The sequence below is a fragment of the Rhinolophus sinicus genome, linkage group LG11 (assembly GCF_036562045.2).
Source record: "Rhinolophus sinicus isolate RSC01 linkage group LG11, ASM3656204v1, whole genome shotgun sequence".
In the NCBI taxonomy this organism is placed as follows: domain Eukaryota; kingdom Metazoa; phylum Chordata; class Mammalia; order Chiroptera; family Rhinolophidae; genus Rhinolophus; species Rhinolophus sinicus.
The window spans coordinates 57,014,931-57,038,772 of record NC_133760.1 but is presented as its reverse complement, the minus strand read 5'-3'; the positions used below and the strand labels follow the sequence as shown (position 1 = coordinate 57,038,772).

Genomic DNA, 23,842 nt, shown 5'->3' with positions numbered 1-23,842 from the left:
CTTTAAAAACAGTGTTTAATCACAAGTTTAAAATCACACAGGTAATAAAAAGCTTAATATTCAGGATAACATTTGATAAGACACTACTACTATCCCAAGCACGTATTAGAATGCCACACCAGAAATTATTTCATTGCCTCCCCAATACTGGCAGTTGAATATTATACACGCAGGTGGTAGAATGTGTTGTAACTTTCACCACCATGACAATGGATTTCCTCTATAAGAAGGGATGGACTGGGTCTGCCTTTGTGACTTTGCTTGATTTTCACACGCAGACAACTCTACATAACTGACCAGACCTTTCTGGGAAGGTGATTATTTTCGTTCCAGACAACCTTACCTATTTAACTAATGATCTGTCTAGTTAGAGCAAAGGAATGAGATTCAAAGAAGAAAATATAAATTCAATAGCAACACCTAAGGTAAAAAGATTCTGGAAGAAAAGCAACTTTAAAATTCAGTATCAACTCAGTGCACAAAACGTACTGCTTCCTTTGCTCCAGAAAGAGTCGAGGAAGATGAAAACACAAAGAAATGACTACAGAAATAAAATTTATAGAATATTCACACTGAAAATATAGATGACAAAGATGATGTGCATATCGAATCACATAATGCACATCAGACACAATAAAAATTTCATTGAAATGAATTTTTATATATTGCACCTAATCTACCAAGTTTTCTCTGAGGTGAATAAAGCGTGAATAATAAGAGTCTGTGTGAGAATATGGGTTTTTCTACTAAATGATATTTATACAACGGGTTTCCAGAAAACAAAACTTACACAATAAATTACACTTAAGCACATAGCCTACAGGCACTTTATTCTCTGTCATTATTCTTGCAAGATGCTGTTCTTAAAATACCCCTTATTAACTTTTTGGGTGGAAATGAGTTTTGTGGGTAAGGGTGTGAGACTGGGTTGCCATTTCTGTAGGACTTTTGCTGCTGGTCTATACACATGGCAAGTACAATGACAGCGTGAAATTCTTCTCACAAGTCACCACGTATGAGGAACATCTATCTATTCCTATAAGGGAGACTAGTCATTAAGGCATCTATAAGCTTGTTCCATCCATCTTTTTAATCATTGCTCTTAATATTCTCATAAACAGTGAACAATTTTAATTTTAAAAGACAAACACCAGCATTTAAATCTCTGAAGTTTGATTTAATCTTAACACTACGGGTTAAAAAAAAAGTAACAAGAACTCGATTTTAGACAGCTGGAGTTTGAGATTGTAGAGTATGCGGTGCTCAAGGTCAGCTAAACGGTGTCAGCACAGAGACAGAGCCGAGGAGAGGTGACGCTGGATACTCATGAATCCTCTGCATGTTTGCTACTTAATTCACCTTATCCAATATTTCTTAAATATATACTGTATGTGTCACCTTGAAGACACGAAAGTTATCGCAGACCCAAAGGCTTCAAGTTGAAGCATGGGTATTATAGGACAGAGTCCCCGACACTGCAAGTCAAGTGCATGATGTGACAGAAGAACCAGCAAGAGCCAGGTTTGGGGGAGTTGGTGAGACAAAGGGAAGGGAAGGCTTCATACTAATTGATACTGCCTGAAAAGTTATAAATAAATGCAATCATAACAAGAGGATGAAATATACAAGTAATGCCTATATTCAAGCAATGGGAAGAAGGAAGACATCTAAGCAGTAAAAGAGAAGGTGAGACACGAAGGAAGGGGCATAGTATACGGTGAAGGGCGCTCCCTCATCTCTGAGGTCGCAGCTGTCCTTGGCTGTAATTAACTGTTTTTGGAAAGTGGCGAAAGAGAAAAGGAAGGAGAGAGGTGGTTTGAATACACAGTTCCAGGGTTACTTTCCTAGAAGGAAGTGTCAGTGGTGGTACGAGGTTGTACCAGAAAATTCCATGCATGTTGAGGAGACTTGTGCTAAGCCTGACAGTGCAGTGGAAGGTTTCATCTTTCCTTATTTACAAACATGAAAGAGCCCCAAATCATACACACAGGTTAATGCCAATTCTTCACCTTCACAAATAAAAAGGCTAGCTCCCTGATAGTGAATTACTCTGTGTAATTTATTTGCTTCATGCTTCTCCCTGGGATTCAGCAGAGACATCACACACAGAATTCAGGAAGACACTTACATGCCATCAGGGTCACTAACAGGTCGTCTGCCCCCCCAAGTCGTCCAAAGCCAAGTGTAATAAGCTGCCTCATGACCATTCTGCTAGCAGTGTTTTCTATCCTTTTCCTTCCTTGTTTCCGTATGGCTTCCCCCATAAAAGGAACTAAAACTTTATTGTGTTTCCCTGAAAATAAGACCTAGCCGGGTCTTATATTAATTTTTGCTCCAAAAGATGCATTAGGGCTGATGGTCCGGCTGGGTCTTATTTTGGGGGAAACAGGGTAGGATGACGACAATAAAAGAAGTTCTTAAGGCATATGCTGTCCTGATACAGTAAACACTTTATTTCCTATCCTTGCTGCTTCTATCTTGTGCTTCTATCCATTATACACGGATGGATGAACCATCCTCCTAACACACGGCACTAGTACCCGAGAAGGTCTCTACAGGACTTAAACACTTCCGTCTTCCAGGAATCTGCAAGAATTCAGTCAGATGATAATGGCTTAGGAAGAGGTCGTCCTGAAATCATGAGAGCATTAGCTGGTGAATACCATTAATAAAAGTAACAGGCATAGTAGGGAAAACATTTAAAAGAAATACAAAGGGTGACTATCCTTGTACAAATCGAGTTGACACCAATAGTTTATTCAAACACAAATAAAATAAAAAAGGAACAGAGAGACAAAATACATTACACAGAATAGAAGAAATTTAAACATCTTAATATATTTCCATAATTTATAATCATTTTATATGTGTGTGTGTATATACTATAGATACTAGGGGTGCCAAAAAATGTATACACATGACTTGCATTCATTTTTTGTTATTGGTATATATTATTACAATTGTAATACATTTTTTTCCTGTCCTAAAATGTGTACATATTTTTTTGGCACCCTCTGTTATATATATGACTTATATTTTCAACCTCCAAAGACTCTGCATTGCTGTACTGCTAAGCCTAGTGGTCAATTCTCCCACGTTCCTTTATGCGTCAGAAGCACTGAACACAATTGATCATGGTCTAGTCCTTGGTTCTCTTTCTTCACTTGATTTAAAGACTGTGGCTTCTGGATTTCTCTCTAACGCTCTGGTTACTCTTGCTCTGTCTACTTGATAGTTCGTCCACCTCGCTTGGATCCTTTAACACTGGGGTGTGATGTGCAGAGCTCAGTCCCTGGACCCTTTCCTACTCTGTCCGCACTTACTAGGTTATGTCACCAGGTCACATGGACTTAAACGCCCTCTATATACTGATGGTTCTACAGCCTGCATCTCCACATCCTCCCTCAGTTACCTTTCCAACCACTCTCCCTAATGTTTCCCCCTCATTCTCTCTACATGTGGCAGATCGTTCGCAAAATTATCCATAATTATAATATGTACCCCTTTCCATCCGTACTCCTTCATAATGTGACTTTCCAGAGCCTTTCCATCAAGAGGTGCTAATAGAACTCTATTTCCCCACCACTTGAATTTGTATTAGCCTGTGACTTGCTTTGACCAACAAAATGCAGCAGATATGACGACGGCATGGTAGTTTTGCAGCGAGGCTTCCAATGGAGTTGCAGCCTCCGGCTCGACCTGCCCTGGCTCTCCTGGCACCCCTCCCTGTGTCACGAGAACAACGTTGGGCAAGCCTGAGGCTGACAGGTTGCAAGATGGAGGATCGGAGAGAAAAGTCAGCGGACCCAGCTAATGGGCAGCCAACCTTCAGACAGGAGAGTGGTCTTGCGGACATCAGCACAAGTGCCCACCCGACCCACAAGACAGACACGAGTGGGCCCAGGTCCTCTGCCTCCTGCCCTGTGGAACTGCAAGCCACTGTTGTTGAAGGCACTAAGCGTGGGGGTGGTTTGTGAGGCGGCAAGAGCTACCTGATACTGTTGTCAGGTTCAGGGGCTCTGCACCGGCACTTCCTCTGTCTGGAAGGCTCTTCCTTTGCGTAGCCAAGTGGCTGGCCGACTTCTTCACCTCACAGAGATCTGAACTCAGAAGTCACCTTCTCAGGCAGGCCCCCCCTCATGTTAATTGCTACCGCCCTCCCACAAAATATGCTGCCCTCCTCCTGCTGTACCGTCATCCTTCTTGTCACTAGTAACACACTTTATATTCTAATTATGTACCTGACTTATTATCTATCTCTAGGAAAGTTCAGGGAAGTCAGGCATTTGGTTCCCTGCTGCATCCTAATGATTATATAAAGTTTTCAGGTTTTTTTTAAAGGTAAATACTAAACAATACAGATTTGGTTCATTGGATTTATGTTTGTATGATTATTACTTGTAATTATGACTACATTAAAATTACTCGAACACTGTTTTGCTTAAAATTTTACAAATAAGGACAGGGTGGTTCTGACTTTGATCGTATTTGTCCAATGTTGCTGGGTTTGGTATCCTTTGCCCCCTGTATCCGAACTTAACTCCATCCTGTTAAAAGCATTAGATGCATCAGTGAAGGGCATGACCACTGACTCTCCCACCTCAGAGAACGAGTCCCACATGGAGGAAATTCACTGTGAAAGCCCTAGGAGTGGTAACAAGAAGCCATTACTACATGATGAGGGGGACATGTTCGTGTCACTGATGGATATAATGCTCCGATGAGTGACCTACAGTTGTTTTTCTTGTGCCTGACACATGGAGCTGCTCTTCAGTTACTAATAACCTACTAACATACAGCCTCGCAGGAAAAAACAGGATACTCACTAGAGGCCGCTAGTGATAAATAAGTGAATTTTGCATGAAGTAAAAAAACACGATGATACTGTACATAGAAAAATGCATTCTAAGCGCCTAAGCTTCAGTAGCCTTTGTAAGTGCTATGCTTCAAGGCAGAAAACATTTTTCCTGTCTATCAACTCTCCTTAATTTTTTAAATAATAGAACTACATCTGAGGAAACTTTATCTTTAACATAAATCAAGGACATTTTGTAAAAATTTATAGTATTGTGTTCTTAAAGCACAGCTGGGCTTTTAAGTAATGAAATATTTTTACATATTGCAAATGAGAAAAAAAAAGTATTCTCTTATTCTCTTCCTCAATTGTCGCAAACATTCAAGTAAATAGAGTCCTGTGCTGTGTAATGCAAACTTGTCTTGGTACTATTTCATTGAGAGGAACAATTTTTAAAAAAGCAACAACATAGGGAATACAGTCAATAATATTGTAATAACTATGTATGGTGTCAGATGGGTACTAGACTAAGCGAGGGGAGCACTTCATAAATTATGTGGATGTCTGACCACTGTGCTGTATACCTGAAACTTCCATAATATTGTTTATCAACTGTAAATTAAAAATTTTAAAAAGAAAAAGGTATCTAAGGTACATCTCCTCCCACCTAGGAAAATCATGAATCGTAAGAATGGAATTTAAAAGAGTTTACTTAGAAAAAAACATGATAACATGAAGTCTTGGAAAATATATAGAATCTTCTGATTAACAACAAGCTTTTATAAAACTAAGGAAGTGTAGTCTACATACTTTTTTTTTTTTTAATTTGAGAGGAATGTTATTAAATTTCTCAGAATGCATCTTCACTGTCACTCAGAGAGTGATGTATAAAAACACCTTATAATTAGGGGCATTTTCTATGACAGTAAGGTTATGTCAGGGAGGTGCCCATGGAGGAGGAAGTAAGCAGGATCTTAACAAACACCATTAGACTGTCCTAGGGCATAATTACAGCACTGGCAGCCAAAGAGCAGATGCTGTGCATGGGCATTTGTGGGCATGTTTTGGTTTCCTTCGTATTTCTGCTTGCATTTGCCTGTCCCTATCCATGTTTCCAGAAACTAACATGGTGTGAGTCTTGAGTGTTAACTGCAATTCTCCATCATAGAGTTTAAAGAGTAAGTCAACATTTTTAATATGCATGATTTTTTATTCTAGTTTCTGTCATTTCCAGATCAATGTCCTCTTACTTGTCATTTAAGTTCCCTTCCCCTGATTTTCTCTACCTCTCTTCCACTTCTAGGATATACAATACCCAGAATCAAGCATTTAAGATATAATATGTGTGTGTGTGTGTATACAAACACACACATATATGTATACACACATAAATACATCCATATACACAGACATACATGCACACACACAGTTTTTTCTTAGGGTGGTAAGATTTTTCTGTGGTTCTTTAAATACCCTTTCTGACATATTGCAGCATATTCTTGAACTCTCTGGCTACAGAGGCAAAATTGAAGTCTTCACTTTAAAGCAACTCTCAGATAGCTAACCCAGGATCACATGTGATAGTTCAGAGCTCATCTTGGTATAATTGCCATTTGGGTGTTTTCCCACAAAATTTACTAACTAGCTCTTGCTTGAACTGCATTCCAGCTGTCACTTTTCTGTGCCCTAACAATAGGAAGGCCATAGCTGGCTCAGGTGCAATCTCATCATCAACTCAAATTTCATGTCCTGTAATGATGTGTCAACAAATAGTATGTCCCATCCTGCTGCTGGAACTGTACTGCATACTCTTGGTCCAACGCACAAAACCAAAATTTTAGTGACAAGAAAATCATGGAAGAAGTATCTAGATGTGTGTCTGAAAGCATGATGCATGGGTGTGCCTTCACTCAAATGCATATGAAAACACAGAAGGGGCCATTCCTCAACCTTTCAAAAAACAATTATATATATATATATATATATATATATACACACACACACACACACACACACACACACACACACACACACACATATATACATACATTTATATTTAGTATATACATACATACATACCGAGGTGTCAAAAAACTGTGTACATGTGGACACTTTGGTCAATGCTGCTCAAGCAGACACCTCTTGTAATTGTAGAGGTCAAACGTGACTTGTATTCATTTTTTGTTATTGGTATATATTGAGCATTACAATTTTAATACAGTTTTCCTTTCTTAAAATGTGTATACATTTTTTTGGCACCCTCTGTATATATAAAATTGTGTGTGTATATATATATATTCACACACACACTTATATGCACACACATATATGGTATTATGTGATTACTCATAATTTTTGACTTAACACAGCAATCTAATAATATATTGAAGATAAACCAAAAATTGTGTTGAAAATCATGGCTCTTAAATCATATTAATGAACACTAAAACAAAATTGACTTCATGTTTTTAAAAATAAGTAAAATTAAAGGAGCCATGTGTTACTGAAAATTTTTTACAGATGATCCAGTCTTCTCTCAAAAAATCATCTGATGGTAATTTATTTCTGAGGAATATCCACAGTGCAGGAAAAGGGTTTTGTCAGAAACATACTTTATGAGATAGAATAGACCTAAAGAACAATGCCTCTGATAAAATTTAGGGGCAAACTGACTTCCTGCAGCTGCTTAAAATGATCTCACACTGAAAGTTCATCTTGACGTCATGCATGATCTGACCACAGAATCTTTGTATAAACTTTGCCCCGTCCTCCAATGCCCTGACTGATTCAGAGCTTTGCATGGATAACTTTGAGACCTCTGATGTATAGCATTTGAAAACCAACAGCCTAAAATATATTACTAAACTAATTCAATCAATAATTCAAGATAAATATGTCCTCATAGTTTGTTGTGTAGGGTTCTTTAATATCAAGATTCTTTGTACAAATTTTCTTTTAAATGTGCTAATCATTTTTACCTTCCATCATTTTGATCTAAAGAACCAATAATGTTGACATGCTTAGAAAGCTTAGTAATTTGATTGCATAAATAATTTTTAATAACAACTGGCTGAATCAAATGACTAAATATTGCTTGAGGCTAGGCTGGAGGCTAACATGATTGAGCAAATGTTTGCAGAATTTTCACTAAGATACAGCAAATGTAGGCCATAGATATGAGCCTCAACTACTATTTATATAACCTCTATTGTTGAACTGACAACTTCGAAAATTTTGTTTGCTTCTAGCTAAAAGAATTAATATTCCACCCAAAGAAGCACTTGAAAAAATGATATGTAACAGATTCTAACTAAACGGGCAATTCTTAAGAATGAAGTCCATCACGTGCATTGAACAAACAAACAAAATGGTGGTGTAATATGTAATGGAACGCTACGCAACACTGACGAGGAACACACTACCAATACACACAGGAACAGGGAGGCATCTCAAAAGTATTTGCTAAGTGAAAACAAGTCACATGCAAAAGACAACAAACTGTATGACTCCACTTCTATGACATTCTAGAGATAGGGTGTGGGAGTTGGGGATTGACTATGAAGGGACAGGAAGGAATTTTGGGGATGATGGATATCTTACAATCTTGACTGTGGTGGTGTGTACAACTGTGTACCACTTCAAAACTAATTGAAGTGTAGGCTTAAAATGGATGCGTTATCGTGTAGGAAATTATGCCTGAACACACTGATTAAAAACAAAACAGAATCATTCCTTCATTCCAATCACAATATGGAAAATGCTTACACTTTTTCTAAGAAGGTGTACCACTGCTGCATGCAGGATATTAACCATGACAAGACTATTTAGAGTTATTGCCTAAAACTACAGCATGTATATTCAACTATCCTAGAACTCATCATACTATAGCTTTGAAAGGTCAGCCTCCATCCTCTCAGCTTCTCCAAATCTTTTATGACCAGCCCAAATCATACGTTTCCTCATCAAGATTTCTCTGAATATGTCAGAAGGTAAAGATCCCTCCTTAGCAACGTCAGGGATGAAGAAACTACATCCCGAGGAAGTGAAATTATTTGTCAAACGTCTCAACAGTAATGAAGTTGCAGAATCAGATTTTGAGTCCTGACCTAAGGAGTGAGTCCACGCACACCCTCTCACTACACAGTTCCCAACCCGGAAGCGACTGCTACCTACAACCAAGTGGACCGACAGAACAAAATTGCTAAGTTACTAAAATGTGGACGGACAAGTCATTGATTTATTCAAGGGTGTATCAGATACTTGTTGCCAGATATCTGCTTTAATTATATTGATAAAGTCTTTAGAAGCTAATTTTTAACAGCTAGCCTTCCACATTATTCACTGATTTAAATTATATTTTGAAATTGGTTTAGCTGGGACACAGCTTTAGAGTTAGATTTACAACAGTTTTCCTCTCTTCCCACTTGATCACTCTGAACAGTGATATTGATGTACTGATGAGAAAGTTGCAAGAATATATAAAGCTAGAAAGTCTGAAAGCTTAACTCTGAGAAAATTAATGGAGAGGAATAAGAAATCAAGACTAAATCTTGCTTTTCTCCGTAAGCACCACAAGTCCTCTCGTTCCAGCATAGTTAATGAGTACTTAACTGAACGGTCATTTGTATGAATTTAGGGAAGTTTTGCTCCATGCTCATCTTTTAAATTAAACACAAAAGGAACTCCTAAACATCTGAGCTAAACTAGAACAATGTTTATATAAAAATAATCTGTAGGACCCCACATTTAAGATGTAATATTCATCAATTAGTCTGAGAAAACTAACCTAAAAACAACACCCCCCATTTCAAATTCCTACACACTAATGACACCAAAGTTTATAGCTACGTCTTAGACTATTATGCTGATGAGTCTGAGTCTCTAAGTCCCACAAAATCATAATTAAAAGGAAAACTCTCACATTTAGCACTGATATTCACATTGCTCTCAAAATACCAATGAATTCAAAGGCGAGGATCTAAGTGTCATGATAAAAGGCTCATTGAGACAGGAATTAGAAATGCACTGACATTCCAGAAATAAGTGGGACTTGTGCTATATACATGATTTCAGGCACAACATAATCTTTTTAGATATAAGATGCTCTGATTTAAACATACTAATAAGACATACAATTATTCAAATTTTCTTCTCTAGCATCAAGATACTTCCAATAGCTGACACAGCTTAGGGATCCCTGGATGAAGAAAAACTTAGTTTCTTCTCTCTTAGACATTTCTTCTAAGATGTCAATGAAAAATCATTAATTCGATAAGTTTTAGGATGCTCATTAGTGCACTAGATGTCATGAGGCATATAAGGGAGATTAATTATGACTGCCGCCTTCAAGGAGTTCACCTCAGAGTAAGAGATCAGATACATCTACACATAGCTACATCACAAGATAAAATGAGAAAGGAAATAATTATAAAGTATCATGCAAAGTGAAGGGACAACAGAGCACTAGAAATTTACAACCTAGTAAAGGCTGTAAGTCTTCAGAGCTCTAAATCAAGGGAACACGTGAACGTTAACATTGTAATTTAAGAGTATTGTTACAGTATAAGTGATGGCAAGTCCCTTTAGGCTGGGAGCAGAGGGAGAACTCAGGGAGCATTTCAGTCAAGCGTGGCTGCATGGAGAGGACTCTGCAAGAAATGCCAGCATATGCTGTTCAAACCCTCTGAGGGTCAGTGCAGCACAGGACCTGTAAGCATGGACTGATCAGAATGGACAGCAGACGACAGGAATGGTTACGGGAAGTACTGATGCAATGCGTACAAGTTGAGAACAAGCCTGGGCAGGGCCTGAGCACAGGCAGTGAGGAGAGGGTCTGGGAGAAGCAGGGGGGAAACCCGGCATGGCTGAAAGGCAAGTGCAAGCCAAGCCCCATTCTCGAGGTGATGAGTTTAGATTTTATCCGGGACCCAATGCACAACCTACCCTCCATCCCCTAGTCAACACACATGTACATACACATACACATACCACACCACAGACACACACACACACACATCACACTTTGCAACCCTAACTTTTTACATTCCATTAGGATCCTCAGAATATTTTCTAATATATCCCCATTCTGGATTAACTGTCCATCCTCCATGCATCCTTCTGTCATAGAACCTATGACGCTGAATTAGAACTTTCTCATGTGCTTTATAATTTATCATACTGAATAGTAATTTCCTCTTTACTTCTATTACACTGTAAGTTTCTTGAGGGCAGGAATTATAGTTCATTAATTTATATATTCACAGTAACTACCAAAATGTCTAATTTCTTTAATGTATTAAATAAATACTTGAATGAATGAATGAATGAATGAATGAATCACAAGCTTATTGCCACATTCTTCTTTCTGCACTGGATTATTCTAGAGAGATCCTGTCTCATTCCAAAGCATTCTCTCTCTCTCTCATTTATGGTCAGTTTATCTTAACTTTCTAATATAATAGGTTTACAAATCTTTTCCTATTTTTAAACACATTATTTTTAAAAAATCATCAGTATAAACTACTTGTCCCATATACCAGACTACTATTGTCATCAATTTTGTGACTCTTACTTGTTCTGTACAATTCTTTCTTCTTGACCCCATCACTTCCTCCACTCTTACCAGAATTAGCATAGGTGTAATCCTCCTACAAGAACCTACAGCACTGTTTCTTAAATATATCCCCCCTCCCAATCTCCATACACTGAGAATTCAGTATAGTACGATTCTGTCTGATAAAGTCCTCCCAATCGGCCAAACTAGCCTAACATCGCTTGATTCAGAGGAGATGTGCTGGCGGGAGCATGAGGAAGGCCTGCAATGCTGGTGACAGTCTCCACCCTGAGCTCAGGACTGCGGTCATCAGTGTCCTCCCTTTGTGAAAACGCAGTGAGCTGTATCATAATTTGTGTACTTCTCTAGGCGTTTCTTTGTTTTTAATACTCCCTATGGTGTTAGAGGTTGGTGATACTGCCATAGTTGAGTCTTTATTCTCAGGCCCCGCTTAGAAGCTGTTCTCTTAGAGTCTCTGTTAAACCTGCAGATACAGGAATAACTGGCGTGGGGAGGAGAGCGTTGGTGGCGGGTGTTTTGGGGGTGGGGAGGGGAGGACACAAGCCTCCTGTAATCATTATTATGTACCTGTCACACACAGGTAACGTATTCTTTGATGTGGACAATTTGCTCTTTCCTGATCTAATATACCGTCAATATAATCGACACTAGACAAATAAAACAAACTTCCAGTGCCTGTCGGTGATGGGCAAGGAAAAATTCTGCGACATGAAATTTTCCTAGAATGTCTTACCCTGCTTCTCCTGTTTTTCTGTTTTGTTTGTTCATTTTTTCATCTCCGTAGCCTGTGATTATTCTGACAAGTGGGGCCATGCTTTACCATCCTGGTTCTGACAACGGTGGGTTTTTCCTTCTTGGGAGAAGGGAGGAGGCGGATCTAATGAGGCCACCACAGGACTTTTTAGTCACCATAATATAAACACGAGAGCAGCCAGTATCAGGTTGGAGCTGTAGAATTTGGGCTATTGGGCCATACATCTGATACCCCACCTCACTACCCCACATTTCTAAAAACAGGTATCTGGGATTAGGAAGACAGTCAAGAACACAGGAATATGACAGTACAAACACTGAGGCTTCCTAAAATGTCTTCCTCTCGAATCCCAACTCCACAGCCAAAGCTAAGCTCCACGTGTCGTGGACAATACCCACTCTGTTTTCCTGACTGGTCCTCGTCCTACCTCAGTTCAATGTACAGACTGAACCCACACCCAAATCAGAACCTATGAGTTCTCCGAGCAGAGGCAAGATATTTATCAAAAATATGAGGGTCAGCAATCAAAGTCCCTCCAAACTTATGGGAGAAGAGAACAGAGTAACTGTAATCAAGTATTTATTGACCAATATTTATTCTGTCTCATATTCCCAGTTTTCTAGGCCTGCGGGAGCTACCTTCACTTCAGCAAGACAAATTGGTGGCATTTCAGTCCTTCCAAAGGGCAGAGCCAAGAGGTACACTCAGCGCAACTCTCTGCTACTTAGTAAATAAGAGGTCGTTGTGATCATCTCCTTTTTGTTTCTTCCAACTCACTAACATGTACTCCAGTCATCAGGTATTGTTTCCACAATAAGAAAAAAAAAACTTTTAGGGTTTTTTAATTAAAAACAAAACAAAACAAAAAAACCCCTCATCAATAGAGACAGGCCACTTCCAGAGTGGAAACACAGAAACAAGCATTTGTGAAAGATGACGTCGAGGGTTGTCTGCATCCAGCAGAGGATCAGACCTCAGGTCATGACTGATTTTTGCCTCAGTTCTATCCTTCTGCAAACCTGTCCCTCTGTTACTGACTGTCCACATCAGCCCTCCTTCTTTCCTTCCAAAATGTGGAAACACCTCATTTTGTCTTCAGTTGGAGATGATTCTGTACACACTCATGTTTTATTGTGTAATTATAAGGTGTTATAGTGCAGATATGGACATTTAAACAAATAAATAAATAAATAAGAACAAGTGAAGCGGTGGCATTAAAAACAAATGTATTTGAAAATGCAATGAATACCTAGTAATCAAGTTTAGCCACTTGTATCCAATTAGCTTCACAGGTTAGGGTTTGGATGTAATGAGATTTATTCCAAAAACTTAATTTTCACACGAGGCAGTGAGCCTCACTCATCATCCTTACGCAGGCCATGTCCCTAAGTAGCGGGACAGGAAACATGGCAAACACACGATTACAACGAGGAAACCAACTCATGATAGATTTTCTTACTGAACATCTTCATATGTAGACAAATGGTTGTTAGAGACCTCATATTAAACCTTCTTGGAAGACTCGCATAAGATGAATAAATGAGTTCCGAAATATCAGAAATGAGGGTAAGGGGGATCAAATATATGGTGATGGAAGGAGAACTGACTCTGGGTGGTGAACACACAATGGGATTTATAGATGATGTAATACAGAATTGTACACCTGAAATCTATGTAACTTTACTAACAATTGTCACCCCAATAAATTTAATTAAAAAAGAGAGAGAGAAACAAACAACAACAAAAAAGAAATGATTATTTTGAAATTTGGGCAAAAATAATGGTACTCCCTCCCCAAATCTGGTGATATTTTGCCTTTACATGTGAATTAAAGTGTTGTGTGTTATCTCTCTTATTAATGTCCAGCCCAATCCAAGAAAAGTAATCAGCAGAGAAACGTGTATTTTTTCACAAGCGTTCTAGATGGTTATGATGACCAAGGAAGAGTTGGGGAGCAGATGTTGCTCATACAACTATGCTCATGAGCTACACTTACCATCCCCAAAGCAGCACTTAGTACTAGAGTCCTGCCAGCAGGCAGGCTACAGGCATGGAACAAGCAGGACCCACTGGTCATGCTGGCCTCTCGGGCATTATGCTTGGCCCTGAACTGACTGGCCCAGGCGCTGCTTACAACACATCCTTGAGCATTTTTTCATAGACTGTTTACATCAGGTCTTACTGACTACTGTCAGAGGAATCCATCAAGTTAAAAAAATAAAGAAGCACAGACTGTTAGAATTTAAATCATCCCCGAGGCTGTCCCTATTGCTGTGTTCTTTGATGCTACATCCAGTCCCGAGATTGGCACGCCCAATCGCAAAGAAAACAGGCCTTCTGCCTATAAGCGACCTGCTACTTTCAAAAAGCAGCTCCAATTTCAGAAACCTGAAGCTAAAAAATTTGATGCCATAAAGATGTATTTTTTACATCATTTCTAAATACATATATTTAATTCACACCTATGACATGCTGCATAATATTTTCTTTTTAATTTTCCGCAGCAAGATGATTTCTCAAACTATAAACATTTCAGTACATTTAATAACATACATGATAGAAGTGAAAATAAATTTCATAGCTATTCTACTTATATCTAGACTATAAATTGTTGTGTTTGCCAAGAGGTTGAACTACAAACATGTTGGCAATGAGCCAGATTTAAAATTTGCTTTCATCAGATGTACTTTTACCTAAAAATAACTCCCCATGCAAAGATCAGGAAAACCAGAAAGCACAGGTAACAGATCATTAAGAAATAAATTATTCATCTCCTAAAATACATGTGTGTGCAGAACTCAGAAGTAACTAAGAGTAAACTGTCCTGAGCTTTACTCAACGCGAATATAGAAATCTCGCCTCTCCTACAACAGAACATGTATTTCGTTTATATGAGATCAGTTCTTATTCATTTAAACTGTTTGGATAACAACTCGAATTATCATTTGAAGTTTTATTATAGTCAACGTTCAAAGTCCTCACAAATATTGATATTTGATAATGCTGTACTTAGTGAGGCTTTTGAAGTAGAATGAAATGTGTCTTTGTTTTTGTTTTTCTAACAAGACCACGACTGGCCTAGTCCTATTAGGATATACCATTCAAAGCAAAGAAATAACATGGCTAAGCAGCTCTCTCACTGCGGTGGTTTTCTGTTCATTCTGAAGGAAAATTCACAGTCACTACTTAAGAAGAAGCGAGGAAATCAGACTGGACAGCAGTCAGTGGTATTGCGAACACAGGCTCAGAGAAACCTTACCTTTCCCTCTCTCCTTCGGTGACATCATACAAACGGTTGGCACCTCCATCAGCGCAGCCTCTTAAAAGAGCTTCAAATAGAAGAAACAAAGAGCCTGTCAATAGGAAGCTTGGAACAGTAGCTTCCAAACGATAAACATTAAAAAGCGGCCACACACAGAGTCACACTTCCCTCCGTACGTCATTTCACACTTGGCTGGTACCCAAACCATAGCATGCACACCAGAAAGACAGAATCACCGACAGCCAAAGTGTATTTCCTTTTTGCATCTTTTTCATTTCCTCTTATTAAAATCAAGGAGAAGATTGCATATGGTGTCCTCAGTATCGCTTGAAGCTTGTTTTTCCTTCTTCATGACAGAAGACAAGCCTCACACTCAGTGACAGGACAGAGTTATAACTTTGTTCCCTTTATTAATTTTTATAGATACTTTTTACTTATGGCAGGTATTATGGGTTTCCATCTTCTATTGTGATACAAAGGTTTTCTTTTAAAAATAAATCATAAGCCTACCATCCTAAGCTTATTGGAAAATATTAAGTAACTAATAAACTAGATAATGAGTAAATACTTTAAAAATTGTGAAGATGGTACAAAATTGACTGAAACTTGGGAAATATCATGATATTCAAATAAGACTGGCTGCCTTTCCAACTGGGGCTTTCATCTCTTGCTTTCATAAGCTTTCTCCAGGCTGTCACTCGGGCATTTGATGTTCCTGATTTGAAGGAAACTGCTCTAAGCTTCCTGTTGATATTCCTGGGAATTTTCTTAGACCATGGATTCCTGTTTTCGTTGTTGGTACTTCTTGAATTTCTACTTTTCCTAGAAATGTTGGGTATCTTAGCATCAGCTCCTTTTTTTTTTTTTTTTTTTGGGTACACTTTTTACCTAATGTTTTTTTTTTCATCCTGGGTGATGAGTGAATGCAAAGATGTCTGAGATTCTCATGCCTCACCCTGAACAGGCCATTATCTTGTGTCCTGTCCCCACAGAGCTGTTCAAACCAAAGTCACTGAGTCACACAGATCAGTAAAGAGCTTGGGCACCAGCAGCTTCAGAAGAAACAAACTATTCTTTTCAGCTACTTCTTCCTTTCATGGCACTTATGAAATCCCCTTGCCTTTTTGTAAATTTAGCTATCCATTTAAAAGAGGATTTATCATCTTTACCTCCAAATTTCTAGGTATTTAATAACAGGCAGGATATTGTGAAACGTATCAATTGACCCTATTGGCAGAAATAAAAGTCCTAATGTATTTGCCTACCCATGTGTAAATGATTTTCTGAGATCTGTATCAGAAATGAAACAGAGGCCAAGCGGCCAAAAAGATTCAGCTTCCTCATCTGTAAATAGGGATTATACCACCTGTGGTGCCGAGTTATTAAGCGATTAATGATTTAATACACGTGGACAGTATGCATCACAACACTGCAACACAGCCAGCATTCAATAAGGGAGAGTCTTCTTCCTCCAGTTCCATTAAAATTAAAATACAGTCTAAAAAGCTGTGTGTTGCTGGAAAGGCCTACGCTACTTAAAAAGTGAAAAACAAAAATAACCGTTTTTACAGAGATCTCAGATGGACATCTCATTTTACCAATTACTGACAATACACATTTCCTTATAAGGAAAGGCATCCAAGTTCAAATTAAGCCACACACATAACTTGCAGACTATCACAGAATATTCTGCACATTTTTTAAATATCAAAACCTAAACTTTCAGAATCATCAAAAGCTAAAATGGAGACATCATCTCACATATAAAATATGGCACAGAACAACTGAATATGGAAATTGAAAAGACAGATAAATACAAACAGATGGCAATCAATAATTACCTGCAGAATACACAAAACAATTCTCTGTAAACAAAATTAACAAGTACATGGGATCCTTCTACATAAAAATTGATTCACTGAAGTACTATGAAAATATAAAATAGTTTTTAGTGGCTAAGGATTATCAAATAGAATAACTTGTCAGTTTTTCACAGTATATTATTTTGCAAAGATGAGCTGAATTCGACATTTATACCTGTTATATGCCAGGCCCTATCTAGACTAGAAAGATGAATAACAAACAGATCTAGCCCTCCAGACTCACATTACAGTAGAAAAAAGAGACACAAGCACATATATGCAATGCACTGTAGACGCTGATGAGTGCTGTGATAAAAGCAACAACATGTAATGGGAGAACAAGGAATGAGAGAGGAATTTCAATGAAAGAATCTGTAAAACTGCTTAGTAATAAATCCAGTTCAACTAAGATCAGTGCTACTTTTACAATCCAAAGACATTTACCAATATCTGTTATTTCTCATACCTAGTTTCATACGGGTGTTTTTAGAATAGTTTATGAAAAGAGAAATACTAGATGATGGGAAGTAAATTTGTCCACATCTATTCCTGTTTTAAATGGCAAACGGAGCTAAGATAGCCACAATGAAATCTATAGGCTGTCTCTCATTACCTAGAAGTTGGGGTGCAACCTATCAAACGGAACAACAAATTCCAGTCTGTCCCTAAAACTGTTTTGTTTTCAATAAAGCTTGATAAAAATGAGATGCCCTAGCACATTTAAAATTTTGCTAACAAAAATGTTTTAACCAGTTCAAAATATTTTCCACATACATAAATAAAATTGCATTGAAAAACTGAAATCTTTCACGCATCTAGTAAATAATGTTGGCATAAATTCATTAACAGCAATTTGAAAAATGAACATAAAATATCACTATTAATGAATATGACCAACTACGAAAACCAGAAGTAGAGGGCATTCTTTAATATTTTTAATAAATCATAATGACTCAGCCTCAAAATTATGTTCATTCCATCATTTAAATTGTTTCAAGCTTTAATGAATAGAAGTTACTGCATGAGTTATCTTTTAATGTAAAAATTTAATTGACTTATTCAGCAAAATTTTTGCAGAACTGTCAAATACTGTAAGTTCAATGGTTGAGTAATTATTTACTAAGCACCAGGCTGATAAACAGCTAAAGACTAAACTATATTAAAATCTCCATATAACTTTATATATTGGTATTACCAATAATTATATTAAACAGCTTTTTTTTTTTTTTAACCTGGCATAACGTCAGTTAATATTACTGACAAATAATGAAGAGCTCTACTCACAGTAGAGGTTAATTGACTATTTCATTAATTTCCACTGAAGAAAGTTGAACAGATAAAAATGTGAATTTCTGCAAAGTAGACTATTAACTTAGTTCCCAGTATTATGGTAGAGGAAAAAATAAAGTAAAACATTTTTCAGTTTCAGTTAACTGAAAGAACAGCAGATACAGACCATTTCAATTCTAGTCTAGATCAACTACTTATTAGTCCTGTAACTTTGGGCTAATTCCAGGAATGCAAATTCTAATGCAAAATAAAGATTATTATATGTATTTTACTAAATTCACAAATTTTTTCAGAGGCTAGAGAGAGGCAACTTGAAGGAAAGAGCTGGGGAAACAAATTCTATAACATGCTGTTGATGAGACTGACTTTAAGGGAAAGTTTGGCAGATATATAAAAGTGTCAATGTGCAAACCCTTTGATCCAGAAATTCTATGAAAACCTCATAGTACACGTAAATAGCCACCAACAGAATATTGGTGAAAGATACCATTGTAGGACATTAGAACCATAAAAAAAGTAACTCTTAGATGTATTCATGTTATCTCTTGGAAGATACATTGTTATTTAAAGTTTTAAATTGTTGTTGATCAAAGCTTCCCGGCAATAGCAACTCACAGCATGGTTAACAGTATATACGTAATTCAAGAAAACTAAGAACTGGGCCACGGTTACTTTTTCAAGAAGGTTTATCAAGTCACCAGTAGTCAGCATTGGTCAGACACACCTGCAGGAAGGAGTGGGCATTAGTTGCACACCCCTAGGGAACTCACAGCCACCAGCTACGAATCAATGAGTCCACGGCCACGGGCATTCCAAACAAGCTGTGACTGGAACACTTGAAAGTCACTCCTGGGAAATGACTGGACCTCCATCTGACTTCCGTTCTTTTGGATAAAACCCAGAAGTGGGATTCCTGGATCACCTGGTAGTTCCGTCTTAATTTTTGTGTTTTAGGAACTTCCATTCTGTTTTCCACAGAGGCTGCACCGTTTCGCACTCCTACCAACGGTGAACCAGGCTTCCAATGTCTCCACATCCTCACCTACCACCTTTTTGTTTTCCTGTGATAGCCGTCCTAACAGGTTTGGGGTGATAGCTCATGGTGGTTTTGCTGTGCAGACTTCTGCAGAAGAGGACAGGGCTAGGACAAAGATTTCTTCTTTGCATAACTCACTTCCTGCAAGGGAACCGCAGCCCCACACTCTCAGTCCTCAAGGGACACTGAATTGATACCCAAACCCGGATTTGGCACATGGTTCAACCCATGTCATGACAATCTCCTGCCCAGAGTGACTGATGCGGAGACAGAGACGTGATCCAATCAAAGACAATGAGACCTAGAGAGACGTCCAGGTTCCCTTCCCTACTGTCCTCAACCTGAGAGTGGAGGCCTGGGCCTCTGATCTACGGTGTCATGTCCGCCCAGGGATGGGAGCCAGTACAGTAACGGCCAAGCCAGGAGGCAAGGGCGGTGTTTGCGCCCCCACAGCCTTAGCAATAGCCTGGCACCGGCCTTTTCAATTATGTGAGCTATAAATTCCCTTTTTGGGCCCAGGCCAGTTTGAGTTGGTTTCTCTGTCATTTGAAACAGAAGGAGCCGTAACAAACGGAAATACCAACTTCTACTTCAAACACACGGACGCTTTCTCTCACTCGAACCCCACCGTGTTATCCTCACATCCGTGCCGGGAGAAGCCTTAGAGGTGCTGTGCCTCCCTGTAGACAGTCTGCCTGTTATTTGCGCTCACTGTCCCCGGCAGGCTTTGCTCACCACCCAAATCAGTCAGCTCACAGACATGCTTAACCGACGGATTCGCACGCTGCCCCATCAGGACGTTATTTCATGGGGAAAACTTTCACCGAAAGCATTTCATGGAAATATATGCTCTCTGAGAAGATCACAACAACTTACTTTGCTCGTAGGAGTACCACAATGCGTAGTTAACTGCTGTTTCGGTAACTTTTCAGTTTCAGATGGAAGGTTCTATTTATGGTATACTTATGTGCAATTATTAAGAAAGACCGCATTGTTTGCAATATCCCACAAATGGTGAGTGGAATACTCTTTAAATTCTAGTCAAGTCAGGAGCACAAAATTATCCTTATTTCAAATAAAAATAAGTGGTATTTATGTTGAGCGGCAACATTCAGACTGCTGTGCCATTCTAATGAGCTGGTTCATGCCACGTAATGAAGGTTTTTATTACCCGGAGGTAAGTGTTCCCGTGTAAATTCTATCCTCCTTTCTCCGTGCCACCTTCTATCTCCTCCCGTCCTGCTTGTGCTCTATGTAGATGAAGTGTGACATTTAGTCCTTCGTAATGCTATTTATGAACTTCCACTCAGGTATCTCTTTAACGCTGAGTGACACCACACCACATATCTCATTACTAAAACATCTTAAAAACAGCCAAACATCAAACTGTCTGTTTATCCTAAAGTGGCACAGGGACATTTTTCTAAAGGATGAGTAAATCTAATAGAGTGTAAAACCTGCAAAGAGCTGAGCAGCACAGAAACATACGGTCTTGTATGCGAAGTGAGCATATGCATGCTTCAACCATTACATTTTTACTGAAGATTAGCCAGACCTTAGACACAAGGTGGCAAGTGTGAATAAGAAAACACAGAGCAGACCTGTATTGGTGCTGCTTAACCATGGCCCTGTTCCCAATTGGGGTCTTTACTGCGAGGGGTTGTCCAGTACACCACAGCCTGTCCAGCAGCATCCCTGGCCTTTCCCACTGGATGCCAGCAGCGCCCGAGTTGTGACAACCAAAAATCCCTGCAGACAATGCCAAGTATCCCCTTGTGGGCAAAATCACTCGGAATCGAGGACCAGTGCCCACACTGGACGGTCACTTATACCTCGGCAGTCCCCCCAGAGTTACCATATGCAGCTTAAGGAAAACTTGCTCATTGCATTCTGCAAACTTCCAATTTAAAAGCAGGACTCACCCCGAAACTACATTCAACCTAACTACCCGAGTCAGGTGAATTTACAAGTCAACTTGCGTCCCAGCTCAACTGCCCTTGTATCTCTCCCAGACACACACCGACCACAGTACCCGTCCTCTATTGTAGACTTTGCGGCTCATCACGAGACCCCCACACGATCAGTGTGTACTGGCCATCGATGATATTCTGGTTGACCTTCTAGCATGATCACACACCCTCTTCAGTTGTGCCTCCTATTCATTTGAGATCCTATTGCTCAAGGACTGTCACCAGTCAGTCACAACAGTGGAAATCAGGCCCTTTGGACTATCTTCTGGGATCTCCCACATCAGATGAGACACAACCATTACACGGATATCACCACAGATAGTGAGCATGAAAAGTGACAACTTCTATTAGCTCAGTTCACTTCATAACATACAGACACTGGTAAAGTGGTAGTGACAAAACAGTGAGCGGTGGCAGATGTCTGAATTAGCAGAAGGGATACAACGCCTAGAACTACCAAGATGAGCTGGAATAGGAGAAAAGAGTAATGATGGTGGCTGGTCCACTTGGCAAAAGTAAAAGCTTTAAAAAAAAAAATCACTTTGTTGATGCAAATATGTTCCATAATAGAAGAATGTAGAGAGATCTGGAACAGATTTGCCTCCTTTGCCTGTTCCTTTGACACCAGAATTCTTCCCCTCTTCTTTTTTTTTTTCCTTTTCTTTTTTTATGGATCCTGTGGTAACCGATCTCAGAACTTCCATGAAAGACATATTTCAAATGAGATTTATCGTTGCATATGTCAAAAGCGAGAATGTATCAAAATCAGACTGTTACACAAAAAGTAATACCTTTATCATAAACTAATCCTTCTTCCTGCTTAGGAAGACAGAGGGAGTGGTTAAAGGCTATGAGTAGAAAGATGAGGAGAAGAATTAGGGTTAATGTGTCTAGAAAAAGATGGAAAGAAGAGGAATCACTGGGTTCAGGTTAAAAGCGGGAGGTAAACTACCCCAAAATTCACAGTGGGCCTCCTTTAGGCAAGAGTGACAGCCATGTGGGACAAAGCACAATTACAGACCGCAGTGCTTCGAGGGGGTGAATAAATGCCTTATTAACTACCTCATTTCTCAGTTGGTAGGTTATCTGAGGGCATTCTTAGAGAGAAGTTAATCTTAGTCGTAGAAACATGATTTATGAAGGCATAAAAAAAGCTCAGCTTTTGAAATAATTAAAGAAAGGCAGTTGCTTTGGAGATAAGGGAAGGGCTGTAAGAGATAAAGTTGAGAGGAGTCAAAGACCAGATTAAGCCGGTCATGATCCAGACCAGAGTTTAAGGATAAAGGGAAGACACTGAGGGTTTTAAGTCTGAGCGTGTTCCACTCTGACTTATGTCAGAATGTTAAGCACCATTCTTCCTTTTACGCTGAGAACAGGTTAGAGCGAGACAAGAGGGGAAGGAGGCTGGTGCAGAGCCCCAGGAAGACGGTGGCTTAGACGAGGGTGGTGGCATTTAAGGCAGGGAAATATGGATGTATTTCAAGATCTATCCAGGAGGTGGAAGACAGCAGACTGGCTGAGAGAGTGGATGTGGAGGGTGGTGCAAAGGGAATCAGAGATGACCCGCAGGTGCTTTTCTTAAGCAACTGGTGAACACTGGTCCTATGGACAACTGTTCTGTATTCCCTCTATCGCATGTTCCCTTGCTTAGCCATACTCCATAAAGTATTTCTTGCTGTTCTTGGCCCTCTATCATCTTTCAAAATTTTACTGTGCCATAATATTATAATCATCGGGGTCTATTTCCATTCTCCTTATAATGAGAGAGACGAAGTTTTGAACAGCTTTTTCTGCCATTTTTCTCTATACCACATTTACCTCCAGGTGTAATATTTCATACCAGTGGTAATTACAAATTGACAGGCACTGTCCAAAAAAGTTTCAAAAAACATTTAAAACATGAAATACAGCATAGCTGCATAGTTAGCAAGTGTTCAGAGCAGTTTTACTTTTTGGGGCTTGACTTTGGGTTTGTTTGTTGGTTTGGGTTATTCCAAAATCATAGGAAATATGAAACCTGAGAAAACTTTGAATATGTGAGATAACTTCTGGTAAAGAAGCCCTGGTTTAAAAGGTCAGGAAGAACTGCTGTGGCAAACAGCAAAATAAAATTCAAGACAGGTTATGTTTTCCTGCTTATTTTCCAAAAAAAGAAAAGAAAAGAAAACAAACAAAAAAAAGTGTAAGAAAATCCCAAGACATGTTATTTTCAGGAAATTTAACAAAGGAGAACAGAGGCTATAGAGATGACGAATGGACACATGAAAAGATGTTCACAGAAAAAGTCAAATTAAAACCA

At 38.9% G+C, this 23,842-nt stretch overlaps 1 protein-coding gene across 7 annotated transcripts in view; it reads right to left on the bottom strand.

The window, feature by feature from the left end:
• TPK1 (thiamin pyrophosphokinase 1) overlaps positions 1–23,842 on the bottom strand; it is a 260,377-nt gene that overhangs the window by 164,244 nt on the left and 72,291 nt on the right. For all 7 annotated transcript variants that reach the window (XM_074315232.1, XM_074315236.1, XM_074315230.1 and 4 more), the window contains one exon: positions 15,383–15,452. In XM_074315232.1, the coding sequence (XP_074171333.1) occupies positions 15,383–15,452 (70 nt within the window). The remainder of the gene's footprint in view (positions 1–15,382; positions 15,453–23,842) is intronic.